The 13,399-nt window shown below is 40.8% G+C and overlaps 2 protein-coding genes across 2 annotated transcripts; both read right to left on the bottom strand.

The window, feature by feature from the left end:
• Positions 1-1,866: 1,866 nt before the first annotated feature.
• On the bottom strand, positions 1,867-7,132 carry slc25a42 (solute carrier family 25 member 42). Its single transcript, XM_058068978.2, has 8 exons — positions 6,932-7,132; positions 5,465-5,621; positions 5,044-5,158; positions 4,862-4,887; positions 4,586-4,752; positions 4,391-4,507; positions 2,573-2,724; positions 1,867-2,499 (listed from the first exon to the last, which is right to left on the bottom strand). The coding sequence occupies exons 2-8, from the start codon at positions 5,540-5,542 to the stop codon at positions 2,174-2,176; spliced, it is 981 nt and encodes a 326-aa protein (XP_057924961.2). The 5' UTR covers positions 5,543-5,621; positions 6,932-7,132; the 3' UTR covers positions 1,867-2,173.
• Positions 7,133-7,434: 302 nt separating this feature from the next.
• armc6 (armadillo repeat containing 6) lies at positions 7,435-11,455 on the bottom strand. The gene is made up of 7 exons (XM_058067252.2): positions 11,038-11,455; positions 10,732-10,817; positions 10,080-10,650; positions 9,344-9,489; positions 9,138-9,269; positions 8,928-9,065; positions 7,435-8,727 (listed from the first exon to the last, which is right to left on the bottom strand). Exons 1-7 carry the CDS (start codon positions 11,156-11,158, stop codon positions 8,515-8,517), a joined length of 1,407 nt encoding a protein of 468 aa, XP_057923235.2. The 5' UTR covers positions 11,159-11,455; the 3' UTR covers positions 7,435-8,514.
• Between the last annotated feature and the right edge of the window lie 1,944 nt (positions 11,456-13,399).

The following is a 13,399-nucleotide window of genomic DNA, read 5'->3' as shown; positions in this document are numbered from 1 at the left end:
AACACTCAAACAATAATTGTGATGTCGACATCAAATAAACAATAAATTCATATGTTTTAACAAAAGATACGCAAAAAATAGAAAGAGAGACTGGAGTCCATCTGAATACATGCTAAATGACACCGCCTCCTTCTAGCATCTAGCAAGTATCCATAGCAACCATCTTCTGGCTCATTCCCTCCATCCTGCCAGCCTTCACATTCTAATTAGTCCCTTTCTGTCTTTTAATTGATTCCTATGTCACAAATCATGACAAATCACACTTCACACTTAAGACTATTTGAATTTTGCAATCTAAGATGTGCTATATAAAATTAATGCAAACTTACTTTCTATATTAGTTCTAATATTAGTCATTGGGCATTTTTGAGTTCATGGTCAAGTTCAAGCTGCTCGCAGTTCCCTCAGCCCTATAATGGGCTTGTATTGTCATCTATTGGCCATTCGTGGAACTGCAGGATGGACATTTATTTACAAGCCTAGGGTTCCGTCTTGTGGCTGTTTTATGTCATTACATCATGACCGAATAAAGTGACGTACTGCACCGACTTCTGTCGTCTACATGGAAATAATTTATGTGAAATACTCAAACTATAGCCTTTATGGAAGAAAACATTTACAGTAGGAGACAATATCCAATTTTATTTGACAGTTACAAAACAAATGTGCACGCAACTCAAAGTAATGTGTTATAGTTGTACCATGCAAAACAGTGGACTTGGAAATACGTAAATCGTGACAAACAATACTATTCATCAGTAAATTGAAATGAGGATTTTCCATTTTGCAAGAACGTCTTCATCAAGACTAGACACAAACATGTGGTTTATTAATTGCAATTAAAACCCACATAACTACAAATCATTGAATACCCATCACATGTAAAAGTACATGAACGTGTGCCCCATACACTCAAAACAGAAGTAATACATTGCTAATAAACCATCTGAAATAGCTGAATGATCAGTAGCAACCAAGAAAATACCTTCCAGAAAGGTTAGTACAGTAGCTCAGTCATAGTAAAACACTTACTATTCCTCGTCAGGCACTTTTCATTCAAAAGAATCGCTACGGAGATGTCGAGCCAGCTTGCGGCTACCCCAAGTAGGCCATACTTGTCCATACATTGGACACCCAATGGAATAAGAAATTAGCGGCACTGGTTGCTGACAAAGAAGACATGAAGTCCCACTTTTGTACTACTTGTGAGAGCTTCTATCTCAATTCTTTCAACAAACATGGCTATTGTTATAAAACAATTTATGTTTCTACTTAAATATATTAATATAGAGTCATACATAGATATATAAATATCTGAGGGGGGTGTTTATTCTGCTCACAAGTCACGATTGCCTCATCGGTTTATGACACTTTGCTGCCCTCTGCTGCTCAACTGTCAGACAACAGTTTGCCTTTAAAACAATACGGCACCCAAATATGACGTGTTGAGATCAAATACTAACGAGGAGTTATTTGAATTATGACCCAAAGTTATAACTACTATGTTATTAAAGTAACAAAAACTGATGATATTTAATACATTGTCCTCTGCATTAATTTTTGTCAAAAAGCGAAATTGCAGCTCACTTATAGCTCAACCATTGGGAGCATTAGTGGAAATACAATTCAAGAATCACAAGTTACTGCATTACAGAGCTTCTAGAAATGTTTCTGCGGAAGGGATTTAAAATGTAAATGTAAAAACCGCATCAATATACACTTTCATTTCACTGTCACTATCAGCATCATTTCATAGTTCATAGCATGAAATCCTTACATCACTTTGGGCTGAACTGGAGGGACATTTTCCAGTCAATATCTCATTAATCCACTTTTATATGTTTTTCATAAATCACATTTATGTGCTAATATCACACATTAGACCATTAAGTGGATAGTAAATAAATGGCAGCCTACATTGCATTGGAAGGCGTTAGTTCACGTCCACAAGGCAGCAGTAAGAGTGTGTGTGTGTCTGTCACCCGTGTCAGTTATAATTAAGTAAGGATTAAAAAAAAAAACTACAGATCATATTGCACTTTGGAGCACATGACAACAGTGTGGACGTCACATACACATCATGTATGACGACACGCTTACCCCATGTGAGTATGTGTGTTTTGATTGGCACATGCTCCTCAAGATCCTATCAGCCACTCCTGTCTCCCCGCCATTACCGAGATGTGTAACCCATCTCACGCAGCTTGCTCAGAAGAATCTCAGTGAGGTCAAAGGTAGTGAAGCTGATTCCCACCGCAATGGGCCCTTTGACCCAGTTCATACTGAGGCCTTTGAAGAGTCCTCTGATGACCCCCTCCTCGGACATGATTTCCTTTATGGTGCCCAGGATGGTGCCGTACGTGTGACCCGTGACGCCTGCCGTCTGCATGCGCCGCCGTACCACATCCAAGGGGTAAGACGCAGACTGACCGATGAGGCCCGCACAGGCCCCAAAGGCCAGACGTTCATAAGAGTAAGGCTCTGGGCGGCCACTGTTTTCTTTACGGGGGAGGTAAATATAAAAGTTACAATGAAAAAGCAATTCGTGGACGTCTACGTGTTCATACTCTACCTGCATGAAGCTTCTTCAGCGTCTCATAGGTAAAGAAGCTGAGCCCCGCATAGGGAACCACGCCTAGTATGGTGGGGGCAAAACCTCGATACAGTGTCTTTAGCCCCTCCTCCCGAGAGATCCTTACGAATACATGCAGGATGTTGCTGTACCTTCACACAAAGGGCATGCCAGGGCTCAGTGACATCATTGGCTAATTTGCATAACTGGCCATGAAGCAAAACAAATGTGCAATGTTTGTACACCTTAATTAACAGCAGGACGAAGTTGATTTCATTTCATACAGCAGTAGACTCATCTTAACACACCCAGGCAATAAAAAAACATTCAGGTAACGCCAAATCCCAAAAAATATTAGGGTTAGGACATCAGTCTATGATCCATCCTCATAGGACAACCAGTGTAACATTAATCTGCCATACATAAACATACAAGCCGACAACACTACTGGCTTTGTTTACACCACATTCCACAACGCTTATGCGCAGGCTACAGGATCTCTGAATAACACAAGAGACGGCCGCTGCTTTAACAAGAGCAATATACCGAGCAGCCTAGTTAGCTTAAGAATAGGTTTCAAACTGAGTGGGGAAGAAAGACAAAGTAAGAAGCCAAAAACATAATGGAATGAGAGGAGAACTTTATTCCCCACTAAGTCATGTGGGACTTTTCATCCATGGCTAGTAGTTAATTCATTCATTTTCTATACCGCTTATCCTCACAAGGGTCACGGGCGTGCTGGAGCCTATCCTAGCTGTCTTTGGGCGAGAGGAAGGGTACACCCTGGACTGGTCGCCAGCCAATCACAGGGCATTCACACTCACATTCATACTTATGGACAATTTGGAGTCGCCAATTAACCTAGCATGTTTTTGGAATGTGGGAGGAAACCGGAGTATCCGGAGAAAACCCACACATGCACAGGGAAAACACTGTATGACTTGTCTTTGAATATTTTTTTTAACTAATAATAGGTCATGTTCTCCCCGTGCATGCGTGGGTGTTCTCCGAGTATTCCGGTTTCCTCCCACATTCCAAAAACATGCTAGGTTAATTGGTGACTCCAAATTGTCCATAGGTACCCCACCTATTGCCCAAAGACAGCTAGGATAGGCTCCAGCACCCCCACGACCCTCGTGAGGAAAAAGCGGTAGAAAATGAATGAATAATAATAGGTCATAGTCAACCATGAAACAATGATTATTTATTAATTAATTAATTAGTGAAAACCCTCAATAGCACAAGGTAGTGATGTTCAAATTTCTGTAATGTAGCGAGGGACGACTGTATTATATAGTTTATTACGGTCGCCGTCACTCAGTTGCTTTCTTTATCATCACTCTTCCCACAATACTTTATTTGTCCAACAAACAGTGCACTCTGTTGTATTTACAGCAATTTCTCTGACTTAGTGCGCTATTTCCAGTCTTACTTGGAGTCCTGATTACTTATTTTGTTTAAAAGTTTGCCACTGTCATCACGCGCAAGACGGGCAATTGCATTAGTGAAATGACTCATTCTATTCTGCTCTATTACTGCAATTTCAATGACTCGAAGGAATATTTACAGTCTTATGTGGAGTCGTTCTAATGATATACTTTGTGAGTGGTTGCCGCTGTCAACCACAAACGCAGTATCACGTGAGGTTATTACAAGCATGAACGTTGTTGTGGGTTTCACTTCTGGATGATTTAGAATTTTTGTATGTAATTTATAATGTATTACGAATTGCTCCTGGGCACGCAACAGTGCACTCACACGATCCAAATGTTCTTTAGCTGTTAGCGTGAGTTCACACACAATTAAAAGTGGGCTTACATTTCCTTTGGTGTCACAGCCATCCGAGCTCGCACCATATCCAGAGGATATGTCAACATGGTGGCAGTGGTGCCAGCCATGGATCCAGCCAGTAACCTCGGGAGTGGAGGTAGGGCCCTGGAGGAGACAAAATGAATCTTATGACTACATAGTTGTAATAAATAAACTGTGTATTTAGTCTGGTATGACACTCACTTTCCCTGGAAGCCGTAGTAGTCCCCCAGGAGACTTTTGTACTGCTCGTGAGCACAGAACTGGATGGCGGCATACGGGATGACCCGCACCATGGTGGCGGAGTTGCCCCTCCACAGACTGAGGAAGCCATCCTTCAAGTATGTGCGGTAGATTACCCTGTAGGCCTCCTGCCATGCAAAGGGAATAGTTCAACACTTAGAACAAAAGGTTTAGTCAAAACTGCTTGACCGTGGTCTTACATAGGTGGTAAATATGCAGTGATCAACTCAAACCTACTTTGGCAGAGAATCTCGCTGAAGACACTGGAAAAACAAAACACCCAGTTAATACTCTGCATTGCATTGCATTGCATTGCATTGCATTGCTATAAACTAGTGTCATCTATGTGGGTATTCAATCCCCTATAGTCTAAATTTAAAACACGTTCCACATTTAGACCAGCCCAGTATACAGCTTGCCTTGGAAGATGATTTTAGTCCTGTCCAATGGAGCGACAGCTGTCTTGGCCACAGCGCCTGCAAAAGCCCCCGAGAAGAGTGTGGTGATGACAGAGGGAGTCTTCTGCTTCATGCTCTGTGCAGCAAAGAAGGGGTCGCTTTAAATTTTTCGACTGTGTTGTGTTTGTATTGCTGTAGATAATTAAATAAAAGCAGGCAAAGAACAACTAATGGAATATCATGCGCCAACATACTTGTCTAATGAAGATGAACAAACAGTAATTTAAGCAGCATGGCCGATAACAGGCCATGTAACCTTTAGTGGGTGAACTATTCAAACATTTGCAATAAATATATTGCATGCTCAAAAGATTGCGTGGGGCCCCTTAATGTCACCCAATATAGTGTAGTTTCAATGGAAAATAAACTCATCATAACTCACCTCTGCCTGAGTGGAGGCCTGTGGCAGCACATCTTCCTTAGTGAGTGACAGACTTTTCTCATGGACTCCACTCCCCATACCTGAGCACTATGCTCTGCTGCCTCGGCGCGCACTCATAAATCCAAACACCAGGGGGCAGCAGCACTTACTCTGGAGGCTAAAAGAGTAGAAGTCAAAAAGGAATAAAATACAAATTACCTATTGAAAAACAATCAATGCACTTTCTTGCCAGTTGTTGTCTGCATTATTGGGGTGTTTGCTATCAGCAATTATTTCAGTGATATAGTTATTGTTTGGAAACACTCACTCGGATAAACAGGGCTAAAACAAATACTACCCAGATACTTTTAAGCCACCTGGCAAAAGTTGCATCCCAGAATATCCCCTGAAGAGAAGAGCTGCTGACCTGTACAGTAGGTGAAAGGTTTTTACTGGAGCACAGCTAAGACAACAACAAAGATTACTTCGCTCATGTGCTCAGGTTACACTTTTTAAACAAGTTAGTGGCATTTGGAGAAAGAAAAAAAAAACAAGAACATTGCATGGGGTCCAGTAACTTTCTTCACAGGCTATGAGGTCTGCAATTTTATTTGGTGGTGAGCTAATCATTTTACTATGCAATAACTGATTTGTATGACCTTCAAACCCTCAGGCTTACAGCGTGATTGTTGAACACAAGTTTCACAGTCAATTATCAATGTTGTTACTAAGATACTGAATGCAGTGGAACATTGAATATGTTCCACAATTTCAAAATGAATCAAAATTGTGGGGGGAGACATGCCTCAAAAGGTTGCATAACTCATAGGACTGCAAAACTTCAGCTCGGTGACCATGCAGGAAGAATGCAATGATGACCAGTGAACCAGAAATGGTTAATGCCTGTCATGGCTGCTCAGTACATTGACAGGAATAGGAAAAGATGAAGAATAAAAAGGTAATAACAAATACACTTTATGTTGTACATTCTGCAATAAAACATCAGAGCTACATCAAATAATACAAAAGGCCCCTATTTTGGACCCATCTCCTTTCACCTCGATAACTGTCCTCACTCACACCAGCTTGCTTGTGCTTATCACTTACAAACTTCCTCCACTGATAATGAATCTGCAGCAGTTACCCACTACTCAACATGCAGTATTATGGTCATATTACTTCCTGACACAGCAGAGCAAACATTAATTATTCAAACTGCAGGAGAATGCAAGCATGCATGAATACATACTTGTGTAATGTTAGTGATCAATGTGTTCTATTGTTTTAGTGTGCTAGTGTTGCATTAATATCAGTGTATGTATATATGCAAGGGCAGATAATAAGGGAAATTAACTACAATTCTGTTTGAATTAAATAACATTTCTACACAAACTAGCTTACTCAGCTCAAATGTCATAGTACTTTGAAGTTTTGTCACGTTAATTCAATTATTTGCTTACTTTTCAGCCTAAATGTGACACTGCTTACCTGAAGTGACACCAACAGGGCAAATTCCAACGCTTCCAACGTTTCCAGTGAAATTCCCAGACTTCTCTTTGCTTAAAGTTAGCCAAACATTAGCTGAGTTAACGCTTGCTAGCCGTTAGCTTGCTGCTACACAACTGCTTCCGTCTATTTTTTTTAAACACAAGAAATGCGTCGCGATGAAAATAAATTAACTACAGCAATAAATACTACTGTATTCATTCGACTGATTCTGTCATTCACTCGCAAATTAGTGTCTGTGACTGGCTGACATGTCGTCCACGCTGTTGCTGTTCTTGGCACAACTACCCCCCCCGCCTGTGCGTGAGGTTTGACAAGGACGAGTACCCATGCATTATGGGAAATGAAGTCTTAAAGTGACGCGGAGCGTTAAGATAGGCTAGCTCGAGGGGCGTCTCAGATGTCCAGGAATTTACTGTAAGATTACTCTGGAAAATTGATTTCTGACCAGTTTGACGTCAAAGAATAAGCATTTGTGTTTGTACTGTAGGCTTACAGTTTTAGTTTATTCGCAGCACAACAAATTATAAGACAATCCATTCATCCATTCAAGGAAAAGGCAATTAAGGAAATTCCATCAACAAATAAAGAAAACAACACATAAGATGATTTTTTATAAGGGAATGCTTCATCAAACTAGAATAAATTATTATTAAAAAATATTGTAAAAACCTAGCACTGTCATTCCAGAGGTGTGTTGCAGAACAATGCAATTTGCATAGCAGACAATGAATGTGTGTAGCACATTTTTTGTGTGCCAGCTTACGTGTTACATATAATATCTGTAAACAATATATCAAAACAAAACATGTACAAGCTTTTTGGTCTTGTCAAAACATAAATTTAAGCAGGGTCTTGTATGACTACTGTTTTAGTCTCATGTGCACATAAATGGGAGTTTAATTGAGTTGATTCTACAATTGCATGGTCACATAACAGTCATATTAAAACATTCATTCATTCATTCATTTTTGACCGCTTATCCTCACGAGGGTCGCAGAGGGTGCTGGAGCCTATCCCTGCTGTCTTTGGGCGAGAAGCGGGGTCCACCCTGCACTGGTCGCCAGCCAATCACAGGGCACATATAGACAAACAACCATTCACACTCACATTCATACCTATGGACAATTTGGAGTCGCCAATTAACCTAGCATGTTTTTGGAATGTGGGAGGAAACCGGAGTACCCGGAGAAAACCCACGCATGCACAGGGAGAACATGCAAACTCCACACAGAGATGGCTGAGGGTGAGGTTGAACTCTCTCGACCGCCGTGCAGCCCTTATTAAAACATAAAAACCTTAAAAAATCTAAAACAACTACTTCTCATTGTATCATGATTTGTAGTTTGGGATGGACTTTTTTTGGCATGGACTAATCTGACGTTTTTACCACTCTAAGGATCCAAACTGTCAAAAAAATGAACACGTGCAGTGAAAATGAAAATAAACATTCATCATATTGTAAGTGTCCTCATTATTCTTGCGCCTAAAAGCTATTCCCTCAGAGTGGGTTTTGCTTGATTGAATACAAGACCTTTCACAATAAGCTCTCCTCTCCACTTTTTTCAGTTGGTGATGCCGCCGCGTTTGCCAGTCCACAGCTCTCGTAGCTCCACCTGGCAGCCCAGATCCCTGAGGGCAGCTTTAGCGGCATCGCTGCAGTCGTGATGGTTTCGTAGTGCCTGCGCTATGAGTGCCTCCACTCCCATGTCCAGAATCAGTTGGCTGTAGTTGGGCTGACGCGACACCAGGTTCCTCAACAGCATGCATGCCTGTTTCTGGTCATAAATGTGTAAAATTTGAGACATAAAATATGGAAAGATGCTCCTATCTTTTTACATTGGCCTTTTCTCTGTTAGAATGAACCTACAGTAAAAATTCTGGACTGCTCATATTGTATCTTTGTAATGTAGTAACCTGACAAAATCAGCAGGGGTTCAAATTCTTATTTTCTCCACTGTATAGGAATGGGGCTTACCTGCACATTCACGGCATCAGTGTGAGCCTTCATAGCCTGTACAGCAGCTAAGGCACCTCCTTCCTCCATGATGACCTTGCAGTTGTTGGGTTTACGTAAAGCAAGGACGGAAAGGCACGCGCATCCCTGCTCACACACCTGCAGGAGGGTATAAAAACTGCAAGATCACACAGAGTGGCACGGCATTCACATCGAGGCCACACAACCTACAGAGGAATTTGACTGGTGTCTGTTCATGGCGATGACGATGAGCTGGACTCCACCCGCTTTAACAACAGCATCTTTTACATCATCATTTCCAGCGATGGCTCGTATTGCGCTCAGGACCTGCCGAACCAACTCCTGCAAGGGCAAAAACCAGCTCAGTGACAATGGTTGGAGATTAATGGACAAAACCCTTTTGTGGCGTTCAATACCGGTGACTCATAGCTGTCTGCAAGCAGCGTCATAATGAGTTTCAGCCCTCCCAGGTCACATATGTCTTGGCAGAACTCGTTCCTGACGGCCAAACGGGACAAGGTGGCGCACAGCTCACTCAAGACAGAGATATTGTCATTATGAGCTGAGGGTAGAAAGATAACCATTATTACTATTCTTAACAAGTCAAACATCTACTGAAAACATGTAATAACAAGACATGGTGCATATACTGGAACCTCAAAACTGGAAATTCCCAGAGGTTGTTACATTTTTGGGAACATGCCACAAAAATATGCAGGATCATGCTACTTCTGGGCATTTTCCTTTTTCTTTGGCTTTTGTAACACTTTTTTCCAAACAAGACCAGACAGCTAATGCTATTCGCAGTAACCAAAAGCCAAATTACATTTGTGTTGCTGTCAGATGTAGTTTTTTTGTAGTTATGATGCAAATATGACTTGTTGTTACACTTGTATGAGCACATCTGTATTAAGAATGTTAGGGATGCCTTCATTAAGATTAAGATATGATTAAGATATGCCTTTATTCGTCCATCAGTGGGGAAATTTGTAGATTTGAAATCTTGATAAGTATAACATTTTGCACATATATGAGTTATAAATGTTACTTTAAAAAACGGTTTTATGCTGGCCACAGATCAAATTTTATTATTTCCTATGGGAAAATGTGTTTGTTTGTTGGTTCTTCAATGCAGTGATGAACTGGTCTTACCTTTTGCAGACTCTATTAAGACCTTGAGCCCATTATGTTCAAGAACAATACTCTTGGCATGCTCGTGTGCATGCCCAAACGTAACCCGGACATCATCATCAAAGGTCATGACCCTGAGAGCTGCAGAGGCCTCCTTGACCACCTCGGCGCAGCCGATATGCTGTTTGACGGCGTCAGTCATCAGAGGCAGGACGCCTGCTTTGACCAAATCCTGTCTGTTCTGCTCGTGTTTCAGACAGCAGTGACGCACGGTGGAGAGGGCGGCTCGCGTCACACCCGAATCAGCCCTGTACTTCTTAAGAATATCCAAAAGGAAGCATTGTCCGTCTGTATCTAACAAGTCCGGTTGTCCGTCGGTCAGTGCAGCCAGGGCGCACAGAGCGGCCAATGCTGCTTCCTGGTCTCCAACACTCTTTTTACAGTAGGAAAGGATGATGGGGTATGCGTCTTTCTGTGCCGCCAGGTACCTTTGAGCAAATCCAAGTAAACATTGCTCGGTGAAACACTTTAAATCTGCTGCCACTTTGGTAATGCCAGCAGAGTCTTTTGCGATACGGAGAGACTCCAATGCCTGTAAGTGGAACAATCATGATGTTAAACATGGCCGAGGACACATAAAGCATACATTACGAGTAGTGTATAAAGGACATACCTTTAAGATCTCATGGGTTTTCTCTTGTTGTTTGTCCTCAGATGGCACAGCGGGTACAGCTTTTACAATACAGCTGAGGTCCACACCTGCATGTATACATCAACAATCGGCCTCTCAGTCATAACAAATGACACATATACAGGTATATGCACAACAGCATAGAAAACGACTGACATATATTACAGATGCAAGTGCATCGTTTAAATAACCCATATGAGCATGAATCAATCAAGCCACAGCTTCGTAATAAAGATGGAATTTGAAAGGTGGTGTTGATGCTTCTCCGTCCTTTCTACAATACAGTACCTTGAGACTGAAACTGCTCTACAGCTTCCCTCAAAGCCTCGTCAGGATCCATTTCAAACTCGTCGATGTTTTCCCTCACCGCAGTATCGAATGTTTCCTGGGTGATTCTCCGTACAGCCATTTCACTTGTTATTGTACCTTTTAATGGAAGCCTGCCACGCCTTTAAAAAATACCGTCGCTTCTTGAAGATTGCCGCTGAAAACAATGTAGCTATCTCGTAATGGCGCTGCTAACGTTGGTTTTGATAACAAAACAACGTCGTCGTTACCGCCCTATGGCTGCCTTCCCGCACTATTATCAATGAAGGGACCACCGGTGTTTATTTACGGCATTTACGTACTCGATCTAGAGTGTTTAAAATTGTAAACTCTACGTAAATTCTGCCGGCCCGTTTTGATGAATTGCCGCCTGCGCAAAACGGTCCCACACAATTATCTGCACGGTAGAAACACTGGTTTTCGTATACAGTTCCATATGCCTTAAATGTTTAATTTAAAGACATGTAAAGACAAATATTATTTTACTTGGTTAGTATTGTATTATTTCCTCATATGTTAGTAAAGATGAGCGGACAGTATGGTTCATTAGGCGAAGCCTCACTTTTTGACACATGGAGGAAACATGCAAATTCATCGAGTACTTTTTAAAGGTACACCTATTAAGCGACAATTGTTTTGTTTTGTTTTTTTGTTTTTACAAAAAACATTGGCACTGCAGCGTTTAATCATATTGAGATGTGCGACAGTTTTGAGTAAAGTGCTCCCTCTTCAGACGCTGCATATGCAGGACTATTGTGGAGAAATGAAACCAAAACTACAACAATTACATTTCCGCGTCTCTTAAAATGTACAGGCTTTAAACTGACCCTCTGAGGTCGCTGAAAGTGCTGCAAATTTGCTGACATGCAAAACCTTTAAGCATCTAGAGTGATGTTTTTGTCAAACAAGCCTTATGAAAACATTCATGAATGCCTGAGGGTAATGTTAAGGCTCAATAATGGGAACATATGCACTGTCATTGTTTACCATTTATTAGTGAGCATCAGCTTCCTGTTGTGGTCGACAACAAAACAAAATATAAAAATAGTGAAGTAATAAAATTAAAACATGTACAGTACAGCTAAGGTAAGCTGCACAGTGAGACATTTACTATGCCACTATACCACAATAACTTATATTTTTACACTTGGCTGGTGGACCTAATTATGTGACTCATGCAGGTACAGTACGTGTATTTTTAAATAATCATTGTTTCATTAATTTCTCCAACTGTGCCACCTTTCACAGCACAAAATAAACATTGACTCTGCATGTTGTGAAAATATGTTTTAATAAATGTAAAAAAAATGGAGATCTGCAGTTTTTGCTTTTTTTGTTTGCTTTTTTGTTTCTCAGACGATCTGTTGCATGTACTGTATATAATTATCCAAATTTTAAACCCTAAAATTTTAATCAATTATTATAACAGACAATAAATCAGCTCACATTCATTCGTGTAGTCTGCATGCCTTCAGCGGTTGTCACAGGGGATTTTATGTTGCTATGACAACTCGGGATAACCATTTAAATAAATAAAAATAATGCAGGCTACTACTATGCATGCCTCACATTAGAAAATCTGCATTTCAGTTAAATGTAATTACAATATGTTGCATAATTCATGCAATAACCTGCAAGTAGATGATAAAGATTATGGTTTTCCATCCAAAAAACAACTGTTTAACTGTGTTTTAATTGGCCTAAATGGCGTCAATGCTGAAATATAATTTAATATGATAAACAAGATTCATGTCGAGTGACAAAATCTATTATTGAGATGGATAAAGACAACAGAGAAATTCATATTCACTATTATGCAATATACAACTACTATTAATTAATAAATTTTTGTTATGTCCATTACCGCTGATTTAAATGTCAAATAATGACATCTATATGACTGCGTATCACATGTCGTCATCATATGATGTTTCTTTTATCTGGTCCAGCAGCCGTCACCAGGAGGTGGAGACTCGTCTTCGTCATGAGTTTCAACTTCTGGGACTGCTTGGAGGGTTTTTTTCTTGGACGCAGCTGAGTGGAGTCATTTCCTGCCAAATAGTGAGCTAGGCCTGGTCGTGACTGCAGCAGCCACTTCCTGCATTGTTACTGCTTAATGAGGATTAAGTTGACGCTGTCATGTAGTTGCTGCTGGCCGCCATTAGGCCTCCTCAGAGGGAGAGAGAGGCTGGAGAATCCTTGTTTTTACCCCTTTTTTTCTGGAGGGGATATGAACCTGAGTAGGACCAACTAGATAACTTCTCCATGTTTTGACATATAGCTTCATAGTCCCCAATATTTTTATTTTAAGAAAATCTCTTTA

The sequence above is a fragment of the Doryrhamphus excisus genome, linkage group LG6, assembly GCF_037039965.1.
Source record: "Doryrhamphus excisus strain RoL-2023G ecotype Guam linkage group LG6, RoL_Dexc_Guam_v1.1, whole genome shotgun sequence".
In the NCBI taxonomy this organism is placed as follows: Eukaryota; Metazoa; Chordata; class Actinopteri; order Syngnathiformes; family Syngnathidae; genus Doryrhamphus; species Doryrhamphus excisus.
Note: the sequence above shows the minus strand (reverse complement) of the source record. Positions and strands in the feature narration are given on the sequence as shown.

Excerpts from the sequence above, each read along its gene's own strand:
- slc25a42 (XM_058068978.2), bottom strand. The coding sequence starts at position 5,542 with ATGGGGAGTGGAGTCCATGAGAAAAGTCTGTCACTCACTAAGGAAGAT. Across the intron at positions 4,753-4,861 it reads CAGCGAGATTCTCTGCCAAA|GAGGCCTACAGGGTAATCTA; the intron begins GTAGGTTTGAGT and ends TTTGCATGGCAG. Across the intron at positions 2,725-4,390 it reads GCTGTGACACCAAAGGAAAT|GTACAGCAACATCCTGCATG; the intron begins GTAAGCCCACTT and ends CTTTGTGTGAAG.
- armc6 (XM_058067252.2), bottom strand. The coding sequence starts at position 11,158 with ATGGCTGTACGGAGAATCACCCAGGAAACATTCGATACTGCGGTGAGG. Across the intron at positions 10,818-11,037 it reads AGAGCAGTTTCAGTCTCAAG|GTGTGGACCTCAGCTGTATT; the intron begins GTACTGTATTGT and ends GTATACATGCAG. Across the intron at positions 9,490-10,079 it reads CTTAATAGAGTCTGCAAAAG|CTCATAATGACAATATCTCT; the intron begins GTAAGACCAGTT and ends TTCTACCCTCAG.